This window comes from Siphateles boraxobius, unplaced genomic scaffold (assembly GCF_051911475.1).
Source record: "Siphateles boraxobius isolate OS27281-9 unplaced genomic scaffold, OSU_SipBor_1 24, whole genome shotgun sequence".
In the NCBI taxonomy this organism is placed as follows: domain Eukaryota; kingdom Metazoa; phylum Chordata; class Actinopteri; order Cypriniformes; family Leuciscidae; genus Siphateles; species Siphateles boraxobius.
In genome coordinates, this window is record NW_027508855.1 from 2,282,790 (window position 1) to 2,309,521 (window position 26,732).

The 26,732-nt window shown below is 37.7% G+C and overlaps 2 protein-coding genes across 6 annotated transcripts in view; both read right to left on the reverse strand.

Annotated features, from left to right (window-relative positions):
- The window catches only part of camkk1a (calcium/calmodulin-dependent protein kinase kinase 1, alpha a), a 90,455-nt gene extending 76,041 nt beyond the window's left edge, over positions 1-14,414 (reverse strand). The window contains exon 1 of one of the 4 annotated variants that reach the window (XM_077240708.1): positions 13,771-14,414. The gene's annotated coding sequence lies outside the window, so the exon portion shown is untranslated. The remainder of the gene's footprint in view (positions 1-13,770) is intronic. The other 3 variants (XM_077240705.1, XM_077240709.1, XM_077240707.1) reach the window with 3 other exon arrangements.
- A 6,898-nt stretch (positions 14,415-21,312) lies between these two features.
- Positions 21,313-26,732, reverse strand: part of atp2a3 (ATPase sarcoplasmic/endoplasmic reticulum Ca2+ transporting 3) — a 73,118-nt gene continuing 67,698 nt past the window's right edge. The window contains exons 18-22 of one of the 2 annotated variants that reach the window (XM_077240703.1): positions 26,329-26,462; positions 25,742-25,859; positions 24,520-24,637; positions 24,327-24,355; positions 21,313-24,193 (exon numbers count right to left, since the gene is read on the reverse strand). In XM_077240703.1, the coding sequence (XP_077096818.1) occupies positions 24,351-24,355; positions 24,520-24,637; positions 25,742-25,859; positions 26,329-26,462 (375 nt within the window). In that variant the 3' untranslated portion in view covers positions 21,313-24,193; positions 24,327-24,350. The remainder of the gene's footprint in view (positions 24,194-24,326; positions 24,356-24,519; positions 24,638-25,741; positions 25,860-26,328; positions 26,463-26,732) is intronic. The other variant, XM_077240702.1, reaches the window with a different exon arrangement.

Genomic DNA, 26,732 nt, shown 5'->3' on the forward strand with positions numbered 1-26,732 from the left:
CACCATATCCTATCCTTCCTCCCTCCCTCTTCTGCATACAATGGGTATACATATTTGGGGGAATCCTCAGGCTGAGGGATTAGCATTAGCAATGTGTTATATTCTGAGTTTTTCCCCTCTCTCTCTCTCTCTCTCTCTCTCTCTCTCTCTCTCTCTCTCTCTCTCTCTCTCTCTCTCTCTCTCTCTCTCTCTCTCTCTCTCTCTCTCTCTCTCTCTCTCTCTGACAGTGACTAGAGGGGAGCATGGCTGATAACAGGGTTCTTAACTCCACACACAGACAAAAAAAAATACATTGCCACTGAGCTCAAATGAAACAGTCTTCTGGCTTGCATCACAGAGATTGCTACACTTAGTAGTACGTTTTAACTGTCGAGACACACGCAAACACTATACGAATTCCCACTGTTAAAATATACTACATTCGTATTAATACTGCAGCAAATTCAAATGTGCTCTCTCTCTCTGTATCTGCCAGCGCTGTCTAGAAGATTACTGTGTCAAGACCATGGTCAAGACACACACAAACACTATACACACCAGGAAATCACTTGCTTTGGTCCGGACCAAATACAATGTTGTTTTTTTTGTTTGGTGTAGTTCACTTTCACACTGCCCTTTTTGCAAGTGAGCCAAAATCTGTAAACAAAACCACACGTGTCCTAAGATCATCCATTCATTGGACAGAAATTCGAACCGAACCAGAGTTTGTTCGGAACCGGATCAAGAACACCTCTTCAGCTGGGTCTCGGTACGGTTGTTTGGTCCGCACCCGAGTGCAATTGCTGTATTCACAACTGCCCAAAAGATCCACACCAAGCGGGGAAACGCACTTGAGACAACAAACAAGATAGGTGTGACTACACCCAGATGAAGAGGTGCTCTTGTTCTAATGTTCTCACTCACAGTATCAGACACTACTGCTATATAGAACATTTCCCCTTATGAATTGGTTCGTTGGTCCGTTGGGTCGGATTGCTTTCACACCTCAAGCGAACCGCTCCAGAGTTCGTTTGGAATCGGCCCGAGACAACCTTGTTCAGGCGGTCTCCGAGTGATTGTTTTGGTGCGGTGGTCAGGGGTGGATTCTGACATTTGACAAAGGTGTAAATATTAATGTGTTGTGCAAGGGATGCATGATATATATGTACTATTTACTTTATCAGTATTGGTTGTATATATATATATGTGTTACAAGTAATCTTTATCATATACCAATGAGCATCCATTTTCTTACTGTAAATTATAATGTTTTATACTACGAGGTTGTTGAATGCTTGAATCTGATTGTTGACGAATGTTCTCATGTGAGCAATCGTTTTCAGGGAAGCACACGGCTAAAGTAGTTCCAGGCAGGTTTTGACCGCATTAGAGTTCCATTTCACTTTCCCCAAATGATTTCAGTTATTTCAAAAGGTCCTTACAGCCTACACCAGCAAAAGAACCAATACCCACAAGGACACTGACCAAGCAAATAAATATAGTAAACAAGAGGTCGAGGATAAAAATGACAAATTATTTCCATGTTTTTGCCATAAAATTACGTTTCATTATGTACGGACAGCACATACTTTCTTTCTCCTGTTCTCTCTCTCACTCAAACGCACACACATACAGTACGGAATGTGTTGGAACACACCCGCACAGAAATTTGTTGTCAGCTGACAATTTTATCAGTAAAATAGTTGAACAACTTAAAGCTACAGTACATGGCATTTCTCACTAGTGAGGTAATAACAGCGCTGTTCTTAAAGCAAATAAAATAACAGTAAAGCTATTAGTAGAGACGCTGCTGCGGAACACTGTTGAGAGATGCACAGATTTAGGTCATTCAAACATGCTTACGGTAATCTCTCTCCCTCTAATAACTGCTATCAATGGCTCAAGCCTCCGTTACTAGCTCTAAAATGATGTGTAATTTATACAAGAGCGCAGGACTACTTTCTTATGCATCTTATCCCACGCCTCCGTTGCCATTTCCAAAACAACATGCATTACCACCTTGGGTGTGCATTATTTTCTAATAATCCAACAGACCGTCATCAATTATTTTTTACGTGATGCATAAATTCAGCATTTAAAGAGATTTATTTTAGTCTTGAATGTTTTCTCTTTTCTTCACTTCTAATCCCTATAAGCATCCTTTAAGCAGCGGTCACACCAGTGAGCATGCAACGTTTCTTTGGACAATACAATGGTCATGTTATATGACATTTTTAAAGACATAAATTCAACATATAACAAATAGAATAAATCAACTTAGGTTCAATTTCTTGTTATGCAGAAAAGTTTGTGTTCTTTTAATTCAGCCATTACGTCATGATGTATAGTTCTGTTGGTCACATGTCTTCATGTGATATGACATTGCAGATCACTCGCAACTTTGGATCACAGCTAAATTCGCTTGAGCTTGTGTTTGGTCTCCTGCATTTCCATACGCATGAGTGGAAGTCAACAGAAAAAAAGTGAAGTGTGACTGGTCAATTTGAATCATCCCTCAATGCTTTTAAAATCTGGTAAACGAGGTAACATTTTGTTAGCCCAGCCTCTAATGTGTAGGGTATGGACCAATCAGACACATACTAATTATTCATTATATACAAAGGTTTATGAAACTCCTCACACACCCCAAATGAACAAACACAAGGGCAGAAACAGTGTCATGTTACAGGGCATGATAAGGAGATTTTACGACCTCCGAGGAATGTGGCCACATACTCAAGAGAGAGACTATGAAACAGAAACCCTCTTTAAAACAGACTTTGCTGCATTAATCATAGACTAACTGATCTATAAATGAACATGCATAAAACTGTGAAAGAAACAGTGTAAATGGTTTACTGTCTCGTGTACTATTAGGTATATATTATGGTATGTATCCTGGTATACAACCAACTAACGATCAATGTAACCTCACCTGTATCATGCCTCCTACCTAATTAATCCTCATTTAATGACTCACACTTTGATGTACATCACCTTCTTCTAGAATGCAGTTTGGATGTGTTATAGCTATTTGAGCATTAATGAAGGTATAATCATGCTAGGGACAAAGATCCGTAAATCAACTAAGAGCCACTTTCCCTCTCAGACATGTCCCCTTTCTGATTGGTCGAGTTCAACCCTTAGGGGAGGATCTTCTCCAGGCCTTATTAGAGACAGTCCACATGTGACCTCCCTCTCTTAGTTCTTTCATCCAGCCGCAACACTGTTCTGGTGATACTGGGGAACCCCCTCCCCCTCCACGGGGGCCCCAGGGCCCAGCAGGCCTCGATTCCAACCAGATATGGGCTCAGGCAGGAGAGAGATGACTCTCTCACAAAGAACCAAGGACAATCTCAAGAGTTTTGGAACAAAGACTCCAACCAACAACGACTCCAATCACCCATCCTTCCGACTTCCTCACTTCTCCTGGGTGCTCGGCGTGGCCTCAACAGAGTCCCAGGCCTTGACCAAACCAGCGATGCGTTCCTGGAGAAAGAGAACGCTCAACCAACTTCCACTTGACACTGCCGGAACCATCAACAACTTCAATTTTCAACAACTTCAAGAATTGTTCCCATTACAAATGCAAGTATTCAATTCAATGAAATGTGAAAATTAAATTCTGATGGTTCTTCTCATAGACCCTCTTCCGGTTTCAAATTTCATCCTATCACTAACCTATTTATGTATTCATGTGTGTATGTTGTTTAGTTTATTTATATTCATATATATATATATCTATATTTAGTTAATAAAACTTGTACATAATAAGTATTTGGTTCTGTTTTGTTTGCAATACAAGTCACTTTACGATCACGGTTTTTGCTACTGGCTCAAAGTACTGTACAGGCGAAGAAATAATTATTCTTCTGTGGCCATGGAAGATACCCTTTTCTTAGAATAAATTAATAATCAAAAGAGTTCGTTGGAAGAACTGATTAATTGATTGTAATATTAATTCAGCCACATCAAGTTAATCCAATTAACTGACCCAAATATTTATAATTGATAATAACAAGATATTATTGATTTTTAATATTTCCAAAAAAGCTGAGTTCCTTACAAATGCATTATGTGCCATTTTCAATTTTGCACAGGTAAGTGGAGATAAATACAATCCAGCTAAAGAACATTCAGATGTTATCCAGACATGGAATGCATGTTATTGCCAGGTGTAAAGAGGCCATAGACACACAATGTGATTTGTACCCTTTGACACACCCAGCAGGGGGCATGAACACATACTGTATATCCGTGGCCTTTTCAAGGGCATGAGATACAATCTCACCGCTAACTGATAAGCACCAGGTTGAAAAAGCTCTGGCTCTGCCATCCAGGTACAATTACAGACTGATTTTACATGAATGCTGGGGAGGTTTACATATCCTTGTAGCTTTGCATTGCACAATCAAGAAGATAGAAACATAACTTGGAATAGGTGGGGAAAAAAACAAATTTAAGAAAGCAGAAAGAATAGTTAGCTTATCTTTCAATCTTTCCAAAGAATATACAAACAAGCTTATGAAAGCAAAATACAGGAAAGTCATGGACAATTAGACACAGGCAGGCACAAACACACATACTGCAGACCTGTCCTAGATGACTGCTTTATTCTCATGTGTATACTGGAGAAACACACTCAAGCATCACTAAACCAAATACAGTGGAAGACGTGTCAACAAACCTCTGGGTTTCTGGAATGCCTTATTCCAGAGAAGAGCCTGTTCAGACTGTTCTGACAGTATAAGGACTGACTAAAAACAGGAGATCGTCTCAACTGTTTTATAATATATGTATATGTGTATATATATATATATATATATATATATATATATATATATATATATATATATATACATATGATTCTCATTACCAGCATAATTTCGATTATTCCATGCAAATAATTATTGTCATGTTATGGCTGATAACAAAAATCTATACTACTTTCTAAAAAAAAATGTTTACAGTTATAATTTAAATTAGTCATCACCACATGTTTATGTAAAGTTCAAAAAAGTTTTGACATTTGAAAAAAAAAAGTATACGAACTGCTTAGAAAATAGACCCCTGGGTTGCAGGTTAGATCCCTTAAAAAGTTAGAGAATCAACCTCAGAGATTAATAACCAATAGATCTGAATGATTAACTAGCTATTATACAAGAGAGCTCTGAAACGGTTTACTGCACACATTTCATTGTGACATTACAATCAACAGTAACAGCAATTTACAGTGCTCTTAAAGGAATAGTGCTCTTCTTAATGGGTATAATCTTTGCCATAATATATTTTGTTATTCCTTCAAAGTAGTGCTAGATGATGGTAAATGTTATCTAAATCTTAAAATGGGTCAAAATTAAATATCAAATACCAGGCAAAAGAAGAGATATAGAACCTGACATAGGATGGATAACAAAAATAATGGTTCATTCATTAAATTGTACTGCATGTGTTGTATTTTGCACCACTAGAAATGACCAATCAAAAGTCAGAATTGAAAATACGCATTTTATAATCCTAAAAAGGCGTTCCATTATGTAAGTTCTACATTGTCATTGCCTTTTAGTTGTACAAAAGGAAATGATGTAGTACATTTTTTAAATACAATGTCAGAAACCCACGCATAAATCCTGGTCTTGCTGAACACTCATAGTGCAATTACTGGGGATAAGAGGGACGTGTATGACTGAGGCATGTCATATAAGCTGCATCACTGGAGTTCTGATGCAGATCCCCGTGATGACAAAAGACACCTGTCTTTATCTCAATACACAAAGAGATCACAAAGCCTGAGCTATAGAATCAAGTCAAGGATTACAAAGGATGCATGATGTGGAGTCTGTAAGCAGACTAATTTACCTCACAAATGCACAGTAATCATGTCTTTCATCAAAAGATGACAACGGCAGGAGTAAAAGACTTCAGTGCATGCGCAATCACACAATTCTTGTTTATACAAAATACAAGGGTGGTGATTGCAAGCTTTGTTTTAGTTCACTGCTGATTAGAATAAAATCTTGCTAGAAATAATGTGCAGACCTGGAATCTAAACAGCAAAATCTTCTAGCAAAACAAATGGCTATCACAAGCATGCTGAACATTAAAATTTGATTAAGTCAAACAGGCGTCCTGTTGCATTATGCAGGATCTGAATTATTTTCATATGGGTCTATATTTAATCGTAATAGGATAATGGTAACACTTTGTTAACATTTGCTAAGTTAATTCATTGGGTATCATATACAATGAGCAGCAATTGTTTACAGAAACCATTACTCCAGGTTATCGTTAATTCAGAAATGTTTGTTAATTGTTGTTCTTTCATAATACAGTATCCAATGTTAATTTATAAATGTACATGTAGAAAATGACAATAACAATCAAAAATGCTAAAAAAAATACCATTCACTGTTACTTCATGCAACCTAATCTTATTAAAAAGTGTTATCAAGATAATTTCAATGTTTATTTGGGTTTGTAATGTCTTAAAATGTCCCAACTACACTTACTTTCAAAGGTTTGTATGTCTTTCACGCAGCCTCTTCAAATTTCTTGCCTCCTGACACATTGTTACACTCCAGTTCTCTGTGCTTCTCTCCCACCCTCCGAAATATGTGACAGGAAAACAACAAAGGTCCTCATCAACTTTCTTTGTGTGCCCCCGCCCCACCATCACCCTCTCTCGCGTCTCTCTGGTTGTCTCTCAAGTCTCTAACAGTAGTAAACACTATGGCTTCGTTCACTCACGCTCCAGAAGCAGAGAAGAGGAACTAGAGGTGAGATGTGTGCGTGTGTGTTTGTGTATGCACAGAGGAGGAGGAGTGCTACGCTACAGCACAGTATTCTCCAGTGTATTTTATTGCTGAATCAGTGTTAACCCAAAGCAGAGGTGACATTGCTGCATTTTCCCCCTGGCAATGAGTCAAGTCTGCACACAGCATTGCTCCATATTGTGTTCGTCAACATGAAAAAAAGAAAACCACTTCCATTGCACGTTTTACTGGTCCTCATTTTAAAGTCACAATATTTATAAAAGTAATTGTGTGCACATCCCACCTTCTGGCAGGACAAAAGGAACTTACTAAAGTGAAAAAAAAATGTAATGTAATTATCGGAAAATTTATCTGTATGATTAGATTGAATCAGATTTAGATTATCTGTTGATTGTCGATTGTAAGGAGGCAGATCTGAATACGAGCTTGAGGTCGAATTTAAAGGGTTAGTTCACCCCCCAAATTTAAATTCTGTCATTAATTATTCTTATGTCGTTCCAAACCCATTAGACTTTCGTTCATCTTCCGAACACAAATGAAGATTTTTTAATGAAATCTGAGAGCTTTCTGTCCCTCCATTGACAGTCTTCGTAACTACCAATTTGACACTTCAAAAAGTTTCTATAGAAAGATAGTAAAATTAATCCATACGAATCGATAGGTTTAGTCCAAATTTTCTGAAGAAACAGGATCGCTTTATCTGATGAAGAGACTGAATTTAGGCTTTTATTCACATATAAACATCACATCAACTCCTACATCAAATGTGGTAAATGCAAGTTCGCTTGATGTGCGAAAACCAATGAAGTTCATTCTCATGTGTTACGCAGAATGTTTGAGCTTCACCAAGAACCAATGAAGGTCATTCTCATGTGTTACGCAGCACGTTTGAGCTCAGTAAGAACCAATGAGGTTCATTCTCATGTGTTACGCAGCACGTTTGAGCTTCAGTAAGAACCAATGAGGTTCATTCTCATGTGTTACGCAGCACATTTCAGCTTCAGGAAGAACAAGTGAGTTATTTCTCCTGTTATGCAGCACGTTTCAGCTTCAGCAAGAACCAATGAGTTCTTTCTCATGTGTTATGCAGCACGTTTGAGCTTCAGTAAGAACCAATGAGTAAATTCTCGTGTGTTATGCAGCACATTTCAGCTTCAGCAAGAACAAGTGAGTTAATTCTCGTGTTACGCAGCACGTTTGAGCTTCAGCAAGAACCCATGAGGTTCATCCTCATGTTACACACACAGCACGTTTCAGCTTCTGCGAGAAACAATGAGGTTCATTCTCATGTGTTACGCAGCACGTTTGAGCTTCAGCAAGAACCAATGAGGTTCATTCTCATGTGTTATGCAGCACGTTTGAGCTTCAGTAAGAACCAATGAGTTAATTCTCATGTGTTATGCAGCACGTTTGAGCTTCAGCAAAAACCCATGAGGTTCATTCTCGTGTGTTATGTAGCACATTTCAGCTTCAGCAAGAACAAATGAGTTAATTCTCGTGTTACGCAGCACGTTTGAGCTTCAGCAAGAACCAAGGAGTTCATTCTCATGTGTTACGCAGCACGTTTGAGCTTCAGCAAGAACCCATGAGGTTCATCCTCATGTTACACACATAGCACGTATCAGCTTCTGCGAGAACCAATGAGGTTCATTCTCATGTGTTACACACACAGCACGTTTCAGCTTCTGCGAGAACCAATGAGGTTCATTCTCATGTGTTACGCAGCACGTTTGAGCTTCAGCAAGAACCAATGAGTTAATTCTTGTGTGTTATGCAGCACGTTTGAGCTTCAGCAAGAACCAATGAGTTAATTCTAATGTGTTACACAGCACGTTTGAGCTTCAGCAAGAACCAATGAGTTCATTCTCATGTGTTACGCAGAACATTCTAGCTTCAGCAAGAACCAATAAAGTTCATTCTCATGTGTTACACACTAGTTTCAGCTTCTGCGAGAACCAATGAGGTTCATTTTCATGTGTTACGCAGCACGTTTGAGCTTCAGTAAGAACCAATGAGTTAATTCTCATGTGTTACGCAGCACGTTTGAGCTTCAGTAAGAACCAATGAAGGTCATTCTCATGTGTTACACAGCACGTTTGAACTTCAGTAAGAACCAATGAGGTTGATTCTCGTGGGTTATGCAGCACATTTCAGCGTCAGCAAGAACAAATGAGTTAATTCTCGTGTTACGCAGCACGTTTGAGCTTCAGCAAGAACCCATGAGGTTCATCCTCATGTGTTATGCAGCACGTTTGAGCTTCAGCAATAACCAATGAGTTAATTCTCGTGTGTTATGCAGCACGTTTGAGCTTCAGCAAGAACCCATGAGGTTCATTCTCATGTTGTACGCAGCACGTTTGAGCTTCTGCAAGAACCACTGACGTTCATTCTCAAGTGTTACAAAGCACGTTTGAGCTTCAGCAAGAACCAATGAGTTCATTCTCATGTGTTACGCAGAACGTTTGAGCTTCAGCAAGAACCAATGAAGTTCATTCTCATGTGTTACACACACAGCACGTTTCAGCTTCTGCGAGAACCAATGAGGTTCATTCTCATGTGTTATGCAGCACGTTTGAGCTTTACCAAGAACCAATGAAGTTCATTCTCATGTTACGCAGCACGTTTGAGCTTTACCAAGAACCAATGAAGTTCATTCTCATGTGTTACGCAGCACGTTTGAGCTTTACCAAGAACCAATGAAGGTCATTCTCATGTGTTAAGCAGCACGTTTGAGCTTCAGCAAGAACAAATGAGTTCATTCTCGTGTGTTATGCAGCACGTTTCAGCTTCAGCAAGAACAAATGAGTTAATTCTCATGTGTTATGCAGCACGTTTGAGCTTCAGCAAGAACCAATAAAGTTCATTCTCATGTGTTACACACACAGCACGTTTCAGCTTCTGCGAGAACCAATGAGGTTCATTCTCATGTGTTACGCAGAACATTTGAGCTTCACCAAGAACCAATGAAGTTAATTTTCATGTGTTACGCAGCAAGTTTGAGCTTCACCAAGAACCAATGAAGTTCATTCTCATGTGTTACGCAGCACGTTTGAGCTTCAGTAAGAACTAATGAGTTAATTCTCGTGTGTTATGCAGCACGTTTCAGCTTCAGCAAGAACAAATGAGTTAATTCTCGTGTTACGCACAGCACGTTTGAGCTTCAGCAAGAACCAATAAAGTTAATTCTCATGTGTTACGCAGCAAATTTGAGCTTCACCAAGAACCAATGAACTTCATTCTCATGTGTTATGCAGAACATTTGGGTTTCACCAAGAACCAATGAAGGTCATTCTCATGTGTTACGCACAGCACGTTTCAGCTTCTGCGAGAACCAATGAAGTTCATTCTCATGTGTTACACACACAGCACATTTCAGCTTCAGCAAGAACCACTGAGGTTCATTCTCATGTGTTACGCAGAACATTTGAGCTTCACCAAGAACCAATGAAGTTCATTCTCATGTGTTACGCAGAACATTTGAGCTTCACCAAGAACCAATGAAGTTCATTCTCATGTGTTACGCAGCACGTTTCAGCTTATGCGAGAACCAATGAGGTTCATTCTCGTGTTATGCAGCACGTTTGAGCTTCAGCAAGAACCCATGAGGTTCATCCTCATGAGTTATGCAGCACGTTTGAGCTTCAGCAAGAACAAATGAGTTAATTCTTGTGTGTTACGCAGAACATTTGAGCTTCACCAAGAACCAATGAAGGTCCTTCTCATGTGTTACGCAGCACGTTTCAGCTTCTGCGAGAACCAATGAGGTTCATTCTCCTGTTATGCAGGACGTTTGAGCTTCTGCAAGAACCAATGAGTTAATTCTCGTGTGTTATGCAGCACGTTTGAGCTTCAGCAAGAACAAATGAGTTAATTCTCGTGTGTTACGCAGCACGTTTGAGCTTCAGCAAGAACACATGAGGTTCATTCTCATGTTGTACGCAGCACGTTTGAGCTTCTGCAAGAACCAATGAGTTAATTCTCATGTGTTACGCAGCACATTTGAGCTTCAGCAAGAACCAATGATGTTCATAGTGAACTATCCTTTAAGAACGGGCCGGGTTTATGTGGACTAAATAATTGGAGAAGACTAAATGATATAACACTTCACCTGAAAATCAAGTTCTGACATTTTGATTGAAAATGACAAGTTTAAAAAAAAATAATAAACATGCATAGATGTTGTACACAATAAGATCAATAACATTTAACAAACAACAATTTATATTTCATGCTGACTTTAAAGACAACAAAGTAATTTTTTATCAAAATCGTATCAATTCTTTTAAAACTGACATCAGTTGAGGTTGGATGTTAATCAATAAGGCATTGTTTTAGCAGACACGTGTTCAGGTCTGTCAACTGTACATTCAAGTAACAACACTTTCTTCAATCCACTGCATTCCAGATAAAATCAAGTCCCTCCCAAATTTTTTTTTCTCATTGAACATACTGCTTCACACAGAAATACTTTGTAATGCAAGATTCATTCCCCTCACAAAATCCTAGAATACTGCATTACAGTCGTTTTTTTCTTAACTACGAAAATATATGTATTTTAAAATACATATCACATAATATAACTGAAGTTAAAATGGTCAAATAAAACATTTCATTTTCTTTGATTTCTGTCATCCTTTGGTTAGCAATTTAACAGCTTACTACCGTAGCATTGAGCTAACTGGAAAAGTACTTTTAATCAGAACAATAAAGTTAAAATTATAAAATAGGGTCGTAAATGCATTTTTAACGTCAACATTACTGTAACAGTGAGAGGAAAGTTTTTCATGTCTGATCAGCCTATAAACACAACTTTCAGAACTCATGATGAAAGGCGGTGTACTGTAGTAGTGCTGACATTGTGACAAAATTAAGTACAACAAAATTAATCCATCATTGTTGTAGTCATATTTAGTAAGAATGATGGTTTCAAATTAATATTCATATAGCTGTCTGCAAGACACTGTTCTGAAAGAGCCAGTAAAATATTCACAAAAAAACTACCACAAACTGTCTGCACTCACAGCTCAACTCTGTCTTTGGTTAGCATATATTCGACAACATACTGACAGATAAGTCTGATTCTTGCTTGCATTTTAATAAAGGCTGATTAGCATTATCAGTTTAACAAACTAACAGAGACACAGGAAGCTCACTGCATCTTCTCTCACACTCACCAGGAGCGACTGAGCACTGCTGAAGTGCTGGCAAAAGATGTATAACCTCTGAATTATTCTCTCACATCCAGTTCTCAGCGGCCCCTGCGACTGGCTAGCTATGGTGCACTAAAAATGATAAATACTGGATCTATTAGCTTACATTTGGAGAACAGGCTCCTAATTGGCAATTAAAGCAGGTAAGAAATGTCTGTTGTACTCTACACTCAGTATAAAGATAGAGCTAGTCAGTAAGACCAGTAAAGCAGCTGTATTTAACCACATTGTTCTATTCCCCAGCATGTTTCATGGCATTCCTGGTTGGCGAAACTGAGAAATACTTCAAGCACAGTAGAATCAATACAGTCAATGAGGATTAGATTTACAGAAGCAGAGGGGACAGCAATCTGGTGTTTGTTACAGAACCAATCCAACAGGTCAATGGCATGTAATGTATCCAAGTATTTTTTATAGCCCCAAATAATTCAGACCAAACCCTATATTATCTTACATTATCTGTACTGAAATTAGTAATATTTCATATACCCTTCTTTACAAGTGACAAATCAGGGTGTGCAAAAGCAACCTAAAACATCGGTTTGCACACACAAAGATGTGATGGGGGTTTTCACATTATAAATTAATACTAAATGATTTTTATTTTTATTTTTTTAAATCAGTCATCATCCCCTATGCTGGCTAGAAGAAAAAAATAAGCTAAAAACAGCATAAGCTGGTTGGCTGGTCTTAGGTGGTTCAAGCCTGGTCATTAGTAGTTTAGCAGGGTCATTTTGGCCACTTGCATAGCTGGTCAGATTGGAAAAAACAACTGGACAAACTTAAAACAACCTGAATTAAACCAGACTAGGACAGGGGTGTAATAGGTATTAAAAAGAAAAAGGCTCCCTCTTTGAGTAGACTGCCCCATCAGAATATAGACTAAGCCTTAAATAAATACAAATATGGTCAACTATTTCAGAGCATATGAGTAAAAGCTACTAAGTTCCAAAACACCAGTTTAAGCTGTGAGTGAGACATTCAGTCTGAATTTACCTGTAATAAAATCAGCAATGTAGGCTAAATACTATGCAAAAGGGCATCCCATGACTCCCCTCATATCTTCTTTCTGAATTGCTTGCAGTCTTGTTTTATGGTGGCTGGAGATTTTTCTTTTTACTGAAAAAAATTATCTTCATCCTCCCCCCTAGAAATCAATAACTATATGGTGACTGCGATTTGTCGCCCTCACCCTAAATTACACCACCAGTATGCGTTGTTGTCATGCTGCGTGTCATCACTTTAGCAACTCGTTATCGTAGCCTACTTTTTAATTAAGAGGTAGCCTAATAGTTGCCATTCTTTTAAATAAGCTACTTTGTCTTTACAACTTTCCTAACGAATTTAATTATATTCAAATAATATGTTTTTTACCTCACAGCTAAATACCAAACGCGATTTGTTTATTGCAGTCATTCTAACGCAACGCAGTATTAAAATAAATGACATGGCTATAAAGGAACATCTGTAATGGTTCGTGTCAGTTGATTGGGCTTCCGTTCTTGAACACCCTGTGTGTCCCATAGCAAAACACAAAGCTTTGTTTCTGGCTGCACTACTGCGCTATACCATGAATATAGTGCAATTATGGTGACAGAAGGGAGCTCTAGGAGTAGCCTACGAACCCGCCCCTTCGGCTCAGTCTCCACACTAAAGTAACCAGCTGCATTGTTAAAAACAGAACAGCATTGCAACAGCTTCTCCACTGTCTTCCTGCCAAGACTGGCTCGCTCGACCACTACCGTTGTAGATGACCGAAAAACAAAACACTGTCACTATCTCCATGCTGATATGATAACTGCACTCACCTATCAACTTGGTCTCGTGTCTTTTGTTCAACAATATCCCGATCACAGCTCTTGCATTTTGAAGTTGCTTTCGATTTGGCTTCGCAGAAGTCACTCCAATGAATCTGTTTTAATGTTTAAAAAAAGAAAGAAAAAAGTTTCAGTTCCAAAATCGAGCTTTCAAAGACCCTCGACGTGGGTCGAGGCTTCGGGAGCGTGTAGTGAGTGACAGCTGGCTTCATCAATGTCACTGACTGCTGTCTGTCGCTCACGGGTCCATGTGTTTTTGCCTCTTATTTTGTTGAATTGTGTTCGGGCTTTATGGCGCGACGGAATCTCCGCATCATTTCAGTCTCTTGTGAGTCAGTTTGATGGCATATATCTGCCCCATCCCTCTTTCTCCCTCTCTTCCGCACTGCTGACAGATCCCCGACCGAGCGAGTGAGCGAGTGAGCCAGAGCAGCTTCAAACACATGCCCATGTCACATGCTCACGGTCATCAGCTCCCGTTTACGAGCAGCGCTACAGATCAGTCTGTGAATTACGCGGAATTAATTTGAGTCTCTTATCATGTGTAACATTACCACGCTGACTGAAAGCTTGAATGAACTTCACGATCCATCAAACATTTCCCTTTCTTTTACTATGGGCGGGTCCTAAAGCCCGCCGGGTTCATGGCACACTAGTCTCAGCTTCAGACAACACGCCCACAGTCTGCTCTCTAATGTCTTATTCATACACTGCACACAAAACTGAAAAACACTTTCTGATCAAATCTAATTGGTGAGCATTACACAAAGTCCAGGACATACAGGATTTTTTTAATATAATATCAGCATGGAAACTGGGTTGGTAGCCTACTGAGTTAGTACACTTTTGATGTTGTGAAGGAAAAAATGCTGGTTCACCCTGTTGGGTCATTTTATTGGGTTATGTTTTTAATGTTTTTACCCAGTTTTTTATGTTTACCCATTGGGTCAATGTAACCCAATGTTTGGTAGTCTGTGCCAAACCGGTTAAAACTGGATACATTTGAGGTCCGTCATTTTGTTTTCTGTTCTGAGAGAACACATCCTGATGGGAAACTTCCTGAATGAAATTAAGGTTTGTATTACATTGTATTCCTCTCAAATTATTACTGTACAAGGAAAACGTTTGAAGTCTTACATTTTATCATTTATGTTTACATGTGTGTCGCAGGTAATGTCCACTTGGAACATTATAAATGTCTTTACTGTCACTTTTGATCAATTTAACTCATCCTTGATGAATAAAAGTATTGATTTCTTCCAAAAATAAAATAAAAACTCTTACTAACCCCAAACTTTTGAAGGGTAGTGTTTAATGTTACAAAAGATTCTATTTCAGATAAATGCTGTTCTTTTGGACTTTCTATTCATCAAAGAATCCGAAAAACAAAAATGTAAAAAACTCTTTTCAACATTGATAATAATCATAAATGTTTTTTGAGCATCAAATCATCATATAAGAATGATTTCTGAAGGATCATGTGACACTGAAGACTGGAGTAATGATGCTGAAAATTCAGCTTTAATCACAGAAATAAATTACTTTACTGTATATTCACATAGAAAACAGCCGTTTTAAATTGTAATAATATTTCACAATATTAGGATTGAAAACAGACAGACAAACAAGCAGACTCACTGTTTGAAAGATACTCAGAATGTCATAGATGGTAATTGGTTCATAGAAAACACACACACACACACACACACACACACACACACACACACACACACACACACACACACACACACACACACACACACACACACACACACACACACACACACACACTCTCTCTCTCTCTCTCTCTCTTGTACATCTATCTTTATGAGGACATTCATTGACACAATGCAATCTCTAGTCGCTTACCCTAACCTTACTCATGAATACTAAGTGCTTAACCCGAACCCTTACCCTAAACCTACCCTTAACCTAATTATAACATTATCCCTAAAACCAAGTCTTCACCCTCAAACAGGCCTTTAAGGGGTCTTAGAAGGGGCCTTCTTCTTCTTCTTCTTCTTAGAAAGTGAGGACCGGCCAAAATGTCCTCACTTTACTCTCTTTGTCCTCACTCCAATGGTCTAAAACTCAAACTGGTCCTGACAAAGATAGTTGTACACACACACACACACACACACACACACACACACACACACACACACACACACACACACACACACACACACACACACACACACACACACACACACACACTCAAATACTCAAAAAAATTGTAAACGTTGATGAACATAGCAGGAATTATCTCCCACCCCCTATGAGACTGTAAGATTCAATCAAAGAAAACCTGATCTAAAGCTGTAATGATTTTAATTTACAGCTATTTGAAACTTTTGGAAGGCTATGTAGCTGAACAAACAACCTTAAGTCCGAATGTCTATAAATTTGAGAGGCAATAGCATCATGCCCCATGGGTAATGACAAGTGAGTTCATTTATTCAAAGGTCAAACCCATCTGTTCCTTTTACTTTTGCCTATTACAGACTAATCCGAGTCTACAAGATGGTCTGATATAAGTAATGGGCGGTGAAGTAAGTTAGCGTGTGCATATGCCAGCGGGAATAGAGGCTGTGTTGCATCTAGGTACCCATAATGCTGAGCAAGGTGCTTTAAAAAGAAAATCTTTGTCTTGAGGGAGTTTGGAGATCATCATCACAGCATTTGCCATGGAGCTCAAGGTGCAGAGGACATCAAATGCACAACTGCCATTATGCATCACACACTCACTCCAAAATTAATTCACTTTTACACACATACACAAGGACTCATTGTAGCTACTGTGCCATTTTCTTTTTTTCCTGCCTTTTCTCTCTCACCTTTTACCATCTATGAGTGTATCCTTGTGAGCTCCATTCAGTCTTTTCATAAAAATACTCTGAATGTCTGCTGTTGAGTTTGCAATGACTCATACCAATAATTTACAGCAATGCTTTTAATATGCTCTTATTGCCACCAAATCGAGGGGGGTAATAGATAGAAAAACAAGAGATAGATACGGAGGCAGAAAAAAAGATGAGGGAGCAAAGGAAAGAGGGATTGGGTGGCAGAGTAATTTATCAAGCTGAAGGAAGAAGAAATCGGAAAAGCGGATCCTTAAGCCACGAGCACAACAGTGACAAACAGGCAGCTTTAGAAACATGTACCCATGTCTGGACATTAAGAGAGAGGAGAAGAAAAGGCAATATGATGGGATTATTGCATTATTTCTCAGTGCAGCCTCACAGATTAGCATAAACTATAATATCTGGCCCTTTATTTTTATCTGCATGAAGCCAATTAGAATGCCCATACTGAAGCATTACATGCACTAAAGAGTATGATTATGTTTAACAGTGAGATCCATGTATGATCAAATACACATTATAAAATATGGTTTCCACAAATGGACAGTCAGTCAATAATGATACCGGAAAAAAAAAAAACCAGAAATTTTGAAGAAAAAAAAGCATAATTTTGATATGTAGCTTACTGCAAAATAAATCAATTGCAGTTTAGTAAGTGAATAATATGTTGATTCTTTAACTGCTCTGACCAGTTCAGTTCAGTGAAAGCAGACCAATTCCCAAACCAGTAACTCGTCTTTTTGAACTTTGAATTAATAGAACCATGCAGCGTTCGTTCAGGAATCACACTACACACTGGTCGTGCTGTATCTGTATGCCTGTGTTTTTTTTTTTAAATCACTAAAAAGAACCAGCTCATATAGGAGTCATTCGTTCGGGAATCAGACTACACTGGTTACAATGTTTTTGATTCAATAAAATGAACCAGCACATAAAATAGGCCTACATTAGTATAGGAATCAGACTGCAATGGTTGCACTGAATAATTTTGATTCACTAAAAAGAACTGGTTCATAAAGTAACTTTGAATCGGACTACACTGGTTGCACTGTGTTTTTGTTTCACTGAAAAGAACCGGCTCATAAGTAACTCGTTTGGGAATCGGACTACCATAGTCTTGGTGTATGTTTTTAAATCTAAAAAGCATTGGTGTACTATAGCAGTTACTGTAATATATTTTTGGCTACTTTGTAATTTGACTGAGTATCAAAGATATTAGCCACTTTTAGGCCTACTCTCTACTTGACTAGATTTTTGAATAAGGATCTAGCCTAGGCTACTCTTTACTCCAATAGGCAATATCAGCATGGATAATTACATTTAAAATTACATTTAGCATGGAACCTAATTTTTTTCTGCAGCAGTTTATTTCTGCTACAAAAGAAGTGATATCGCCATCTACAGGGTATTGATGCTACTGTGCGTTGTTCATTTGCCCTTACACACCCAAACTTGTCAACAAGGCTACTTTACGTGAATGTGAGTGCCTTAGCACTAGCAGGTAATTGCTGAATCTTAAGTGTTTCATATGAGATGAGGACATGGATGCAGCCAGCGCCTTTGACTATTTCATTTGACTTAATATTGTTTTATTTATCCATTATATTAAAGAGACCCTTTTGAAGGATATTGGTTTACTTATGCCCTTTTTTGAGCTTAACAAAGACTTTTTGTTTGTTGATGTTTAAAAGGCTGTTGTGTCGAACTTGATGCATCACATATCAACTGCTTCTTGTTTTTTACTGGCATGTCTCTTAGGTGTTGAGGATTACTGCATTGGCTATTCAGTATGAGTAAAATGTTTAAGTACTGTTAAAATGGAGACGTTAAGACTTTTACTCAAGCAGTATTGGAATTGATGACTTCTAACTTGTAATGGAGTCATTTTCGCTTTGAGTTATCTCTACTTTTACTTAAAGTCCCCCTGTAGTCAATAATTTTATCCCTTAAAAAACTCACCTTTGAATATGCAAAGTAGCCCCTCTTTCACTCGTTGATGATCACACATTGACGTGATTGGTTACAAGGTAGTTTGTGACGTCAGAAACACCAGTGATTTCAAACCGTGTTTCTGAGAAACACGTTTTTTTGAGTCTTTAAGGAGAAAATACTCAGCAATGGTGTTGACATGAATGTGCACATGGTTTGTCTTAAAGCATCTTAAAAACCCCACACAGACATATAAACAACATTAAAAACTTGATATTTACTCTTTTTTTTTTACAGTACGGAATTCAGGTACTCTTTACACCTCTGCTAAAAAGAAATGACTCATAAGAGTAATTTGTTTAGGATTTCTTTTGTCATTGTGAACACTCATACACTGTGCAGTCATCTAAAAAGTGGTCTAAAGACAATAATGTTTGTAGATATAGAGGCTAAATATGCTCCTAAAGGCTTTGTTTAGATAAGACGAGATGGCACAGATAACATCAACATTCAGATTAATTATAGGCTCATTATTTATGGAAAACAATTGATGCCGCTGAATCGCTCACACCTTCTCTGACTGAGCATGCAAAATCTTTGTTTAGATGGGATTAGTTCAATAATGACTAAAGGTATGGTTCCAAATATATTACATCTGAATAGGGTCTGAGATGGAAAAACAGAGGAATATTAATAATGTGCAGTTATTTATATTGAATAAGGTGTTTGTGCATGCCTATTAATGGATCATAGCTAGCGTGGGAAAAAGAATGAAGCCAGTATCTAAAAAAACAGGCGTATTTTATTACATGGTTCTGGCATACTGTTATCTAATCCTAATATTAGACATTAAATGTGCATGCTACCAATCTATGTAAGATGGTATATATTTGCTAAATTTTAAAGCAACATTAAATTAACATTTCACTAAAAATGCAAAATATTGTCATCATTTACTCACCTTCATGTTGTTCAAAACCTGTATGGTTTTCTTTCTTCAGAGCAAAAAAGAAAATATTTTCAAGAATGTTCTCGCACACTACGGATAACCTATTTTTTGCTGCTGTCACCTGTGGTCTGTTCCTGAAACCTGCCATAGTTCACATAAGGGCCTATTCAAATAAACACATCAAGAAACACGACCATGCACACATACAATGTACAATATAATGAGCTAATTAAAAGTGGAGTTTACAAAACACTTTTGATGCAATACAAGCTTAATTATTAAAAGCTACTTTATAGAAACTGAAGTTATTAAAAAGACTATAGCTATTTTAATTGTACGAATGCTGGGTGGATTTAAAGTATTGCTATGCAAAGTTAACAATTGACTACTACACTATCAATTGACAGCAAACTGTCATTTAAGTCATCAATTGCATTTGACACGCATCTGAATTTGCGCAGTATTTCAGGAACAATGCATGTATTTTGCTTGATGTTAGATGATGTTGCTTGATGTTGTTCACTGAATTCCAAAGTCTGTTGCTGTCTATTTTTATGCTGTCTGGATCTGGTTTCTGCCCTTCTTAGTCAGGTCGAGTAACAGACATTTAAATCTCAATGGGAACAAGCTAATTAAATAATGGTTTAATAAAACTACACACAAGTTAGACAGACGTCTTGCGATTTCAACTAATAAACCCATGAAAGACGAGGCCTAGGCTATATTGCAGTCAGGGTTCCTAAACAATTTTCATTTAAAATTTCCAAACCTCCCTGTAGATTTTCAGACCATACTTTACATAAATGGTTCATACAGCATTATTTTCAGCATTATATTTGGTACATAGTAGTAATCTGTAAATATTTTATTTTCTGTTTTTATTCATTGGTTTTCTTGAATTGATAACACACGCTTAACATGATGAATAGAAACCTAAGATGCTTTATAACCTAATAACCTCTTACACATCAGTCTGATACAGTAAATGTGGTTTGACCTTGCACAATCACCAGATTAATATTAATATTTCACAATATTACAATTTTACTGTATTTTTGATCAAATAAAAATAGGCAAAAGAGCCTTCTTTAAAAACTTTTTTTTTTTTTTTTAAATCTTACTGACCCCAAACTTGTGAACGGTAATGTACTTCTAACTGAACCTTATAATATGTTGAAATCAGGTTATTAGGATGTTCAATAGAGAAACAGCTAACAAAATGCCACGAAAAAGTCTTATTTACAATGAAAAATCCTTTGATTCCACCAAGAGCGTCTTCTAATAAAATGAAAATAGAATGGTTTCATTTAATCAGGTGAGCTTAGAAAAATACTGCCTCAATGAGGGTTGTCCGAGTACACCCACCCACCATATCTCCATGGCTTTGCTGTTTCTCACTCCCTGACTTCATTATGTGGAGATCTTGTCTGGTTCCTCTAACTCCTGTTTCGACTGTACCAGCGAAATTAACAGTTTCTCTCCACTAACCCTGCAGTATATCCGTCTAGCATTTCTCTGAGTAACGACATTTGGCGGTGGAGAACTATGAGAAAAGTCTACATGAAGTTGAAATTATTTAAATAATTTTAATATCATTCAGAATCCCACTGTGTCTGTGTAGAAAGACGGGTTCAAATGAGACTGTGAGGTGTTGTTGAATGGAGCAATAGACCAGTACGATAATACAGTGTCACCTGGTGGTAGCTAGTACTCATTGCAGCCACAAATCCAGACTGCAGATACAGTAAAGGGATCTGGAAGCGCAAAAAAGAAAGCAGAACAGCGTCGAAATAAATTATAAGATAAATAATCTTTATTTGACATGTCTTTTCATATATATAAATTTATGTATCCACAATTAATATTACCAAGGCGTTTACAGAGAATTCTTTCTCAGTAGTGGGTGCAAAGCTCCAGCCGGTTTGTGCGCAGGCAGAAAGACAAGACAGCTGTCCAGAGCGAACGGATCATCTCAGGACCACTGTGCTCGAGAGCGAATGGAGGGAAACGTCACTACAATCTTTTGTTTGCTTTTCTGATTGTCAGCCTTTCGAAAGTGTTCGTTACAAACAATCAAGTACGTTTCAGAATGAAAACATTCAGTTTGATGAAAACGGTATGTAGCAGAAGCACCAACAAAAGGGGTTTGTAAATAGAATTAAAAAAGGTTTACAAAGTGGACGTCCAACTTTCAGCATTACACACAGACATTTCATATCTCTGGAGGCACATGTACCCACACCAAGCCCTTCATAAGCAAGTATTGACTACTGGGCGTCACTGTGTAAACCACAAGATGTTCCTTTACCAGAACAATCAAACAGACAAAAAAGAAAAACTAAAAGTCCTCAGACATTCAAACCCATTTATAGTTGCAAAAATGATCATAGCACAATTCTCATTTTTATTTTACAACTCTTAAGCTAAATTGAAAAGACACAAACCCCTGCTACCTTTAAAAACAAACTGTAACAATGAATAAACAAACTCTACTATTCTACAAAATATTCTCCATCTTCAGTTACTTGAATGCAGAGAAAAAAAAAAAAGTTTTGGACTGTTTTTTTCCGGGTGGTGATGTTTCATTTAAGTCATTATTAAAAAATTAAATATACTGTATAGGTTATTAATTACAGTAACAAGGTTCCATGCAATCAGGTATTTCATTTTTTTCTTCTGTACAGTTCAAGAGATCAGTAGTTATTAGCAAGGCTGTACAAGCCAACACTTTCTATTGGCGCAGATGCTAGTGTGATGAATATGAGCGGCCTTACTGCCTCGTGTCAATACGCTGACCCTTAAGTTATATGGTAATATGTTGCCATTGGAATAACTAAAGGTGTGAGACACAGAGCTTGCCTGTTTTAAATAGCATTTCTATCACTCACATTTATTACTGGCAAAACGGATGATTCTAGACTGCGACGAAAGGATACTCACGCCATCATAGCTAACAAGCGGACACAGAGTCTTCACACTGCGGTTTTACCATGGCAAGCATAATGACACCAGGCACAGGCGTAGTAGGTTTGCCAATTTGTCTGAAAACAGCACACCAGCATTTCCCAAAAGATCGATGAAGGCATATCATACCCTTAACAGCAAAACTGACAAACTAAACCACCTGGGTTTTTTCAGTCAAATACATTATTATTATTTTATTAAAAACAAAAGAAAGAAAAAGTAGCAGAATTCATCAAGATCGCAAGAAAAGCACTAGCGGTAATGCGGACATGTACGGTAAGCATGTAAGACCCACTGCGTAAATGATGTTCTGTTCATGATGACGACGAGTTCAAACTCAACCAAATAGAAAAACAAGAGCAAATGAAAAAAGCCATATGGCAGCATACAGTATTAAAGGATGAAAAGGTGCAGCTAAGACCTGCAGATGTTAAACAGCTGTGATTACTGTGATTTACTAGGATAAGACGGTACAGGGAAGAAGCGAGTGAAAGTACATTCAAGTGAGAGCCCTTCACTCCGTAATGAGGGGGCAATGTGTTTGAGTCTCTGTGTAGGAGTGGGTCAGATAATGTTAAACAAGCAACGCTGCGGACCTCGTCTGCCCTTCACGTCAATGAACAAATCCCTTCCTTTCCTCCTCTTCCCTTTCAGAATATTCAAAACCTGCCATTGATATTAATAGTTACAGCATGTGACAGGCTGCTCCATGTTTGGATGGATTTACTTGCAGCAGATAGTTACTAGTGTTCAACTGGAGTAAACTCTACAGAACAGAGGAGGTGAAGAGGAGGAGAACTCTGGATACATCAATTCGTGTTTACAAATGGAAGAATATGAATATTGTTTACAATATGAAAGAAGAAGAAAAAAGGACTGTTTTGAAATGTTTTACAGCTAAAATTAATTCCTGGGCCTTTTATTACACATTCAAGTGCAATAAGGTTTAGCCTTGTGTAAACAGTTATCTAAAAGGAAATGTATAGCTAAGAGAAGGACCTCTCAGCACTGAAGGTGGCAACCCCGTATGTAAAGAAGAGAAAGGAGAGAGAAAAAGAGAAACTGGAGTTGACCACTTAAAGAAACTGGCCATTCTGTCCAAACAAACATTCACACGTTAAAAGACGCCCATGGTGACATCTTCATCCTCTCTTTTTCAATTTCAGTCTCTTTTCATTGTTTATAGTGAAATGTTTTTCTATGGCCAAATTATGATTCATCGTCCCCCTGTGAATTTAACCCGTAATACCCAAATGCTTAACCTCAAACCCCCTTTCTGTTCCCTCAAGTGCACCAGTAACTGTCATACTATGTACATAAAGTGTGTTGAAAGCTAAAAAGCAAGATAAAGAAAACAAACAGTCACACAACCGACATTATTGAGTTAGGCCCATGCACATACAAGCACGCACACACACAGAGACCTAATATCTCGCTCTCTTATAAACACACACACACACACACACACACACACACAGTAACAAACTACAAGCCCTGCTTGTTTAAGTGGTGGCTGGACATGCAGCGGAGACACGGGAGGACTGATGATGACGAGTCTGATGACGTGTGTGTGAATGTGTACGTATGGGGTGCAGTCTTAAAAGATCAGAGGAAATAGGCAGGTGGGAGCGTGTGTTCCTGTGTGTCTGGAGGAATTTGTCCTAGAATTTCAGCTGCCGACTCTTCCTGTACCTTTCCTCTTCTTCACCTGCAAAAGGCCAAAAATGAGAGAGAGAGAGAGAGAGAGAGAGAGAGAGAGATTTTTATAGTGCCTAAATGAAATGAAGACCAAAAGAATAAAGGTGATTTTGTAATGGACAGGCCATAGTTAAAGAAAATACCTTTTTAAAGATGAGAGGAGAAAGTTAAACTGCCAGAGGAGAAACAGATCAGAAGAAACAAAAATAAATGACAGAGTCAATAAAAAAGAGACAGAAGCATTGACTGGAATATTATGAACAGTCATATCAAGGACAGCAACAACACTTTAGCCACACAAAAAGAGGGAAGCATGTTCCTGTAAACAGGCTGTACCTTCTAAGTGGTGGCGGGAGATATACTTGAGTGCTTCATCCAATAGGATGACAGGAATTGAGATCTTGAGGACTACAATCCATTGGGAATAATGCAGTGGAGTTACCTGGAAGATCAGCTGGGAAACACAAGATAAGACAAAATGAGAAACATAACATGCAGGGATGCAATCTCATCAGGTGTGAAACAGGTGCCAAAAAGGCGACCCGGGGGGCATATCCCAGCTTTAAAATGTGCAATTACAGTCAGTTTTATCAAAGAAAACTTTAGGATGACCATGGCACTCTTTTGAATTAAAAAGCCTTTATTATCAAATGGCTACATACAAAACAATCTAAAAAAAACCTCTCCAATGCGTTTCGGCCCATGCCTTCCTCAGGGAGAACAACACAACACACTCAACAACACATGCATGCAATTTCATTCATTAAGACAACTGATTAGTTAACAGTAGTCATGTGATCAACATGTCTTTGCGGCATTAAACATTCACCGATACTTTTCCAAACTCAAATACTTACATTACACTACATTGGACTTTGTTTACAGTCAGTTTTACAACTCACCACATTTTTATTTATTTGTATTTTTTAAATCTCTACTTCAATTGTTCTGGAACTGATTTAATATGACTACACAATACAACTACTACCAATAGTAGTTCATTTATTATTATTAACAGCAACAACAATAACAATTATTATTATTGCTTTTACTGTTTTTAAAATATATGACATTAAAATATTTTATTAAATCACAAAAATAAAAAACATTATTACTATAATACTATTGAACTATAGAGTAAAAAAAATTGTATTTAATAATAATAATAATTATTATTTTGCAGTACAAAAGTAAAATTGCATTGCTAATGTTTTTGGCTGTCTTAATTTCTTTGCTTTCAAAAGTTAAACCATAGAACATAGACATAGAACCGCAGCCTCTCTTTTGCTGACAATAGATTTAGAAATTATAGTATAAATGTAGTAAATGATTAATGATTTTTTAAATGAGTTAATGATTCTCATTTGTGGGTGAACATTCCCTTTAAATGCTTAAATATGCACAAGTCTTCAAATCTCCTATTAATCTTTAGTTTTTTTTTAGGTTTATTCCACTAGGTGTTTTTGAGGTTCAATCCATCATTTGTACCATTATATAAAATATTAAATCTAACTCTATAGTGACAGAAAAAGAGATATTTCCAATATATTTGACTCACCGGTAGAGGCTCCACATACAGGATGAGAAAGTGTAGAGACAAGGAAAGGATTATGGCTCCCAGGAGCCATATATTCACCCAAGGTGGCATCCTCAGCAGAGACTGATTCTCTGACAGGCTGAATGAGAGAAGAGTTTGTATAAATAAGTTATTTAAGACCCAAGGCTCTGACTGAGACCAAGTAGTCATTTAGGTTATGCTCACATTAAAAAAAATGACATAATGCAGTTAATAGAGAAACAGTCCTGCTGAGCAACCAGGCTGTAAATGCCTTGATTAAGGCCACAATAAATGACCTCTTGAAGGGATTAAACCTGTTACCTTTGAGGGACCTGCCCAGATGTTTAACCACCAGTCTACACCACTCATATTTTATTGAAGTTAGAAGAATGGAAGTAGCAAAAATGACAACAATAACATACAGAATATATAAAACAATAACAACAAAAAAGATTTATTTTAAGAAAATGACCCAGCATAACTCAACCGAGCTCATGAGACATCTAATGTGTGCTTTAAAGAAACTACTTAGACATATTGAAAGAACACAGTTGATGCAATGCCATCACCATGGCTGCAGATCTAACCTGTTAAGAGAGTTGAACATCTCTATGGTAACAAGCACAGAGAGAGCCATGGTGGTGGGGTAACGTGACTCAAAGACCTCACAGTTAATGCTCTCAAACATGGGGTTGTCTTCTGTACACTGCATGAAGTGCCGCTACAGATGAGAAAATTAGAAGAAAAAAACAGTAATATTAGCACCACTAGCCATCTTAAAGATCTTTAGCTACATTTCAAATGGTGATCTTCCAGTGATTGTTTTCTTAGTGGTTTCACAGTGGCTATTAATAATACAAAAATGGTCTGTTTCAGTACATCTGATAATATCAGATGCAACATTTATAAAGACAGGAAATCATTTGACCCTTTGATGGCAGTCATTGTGAACTCTGAAGGGGTCAAAGATAATCGTAATGTACAGTATATG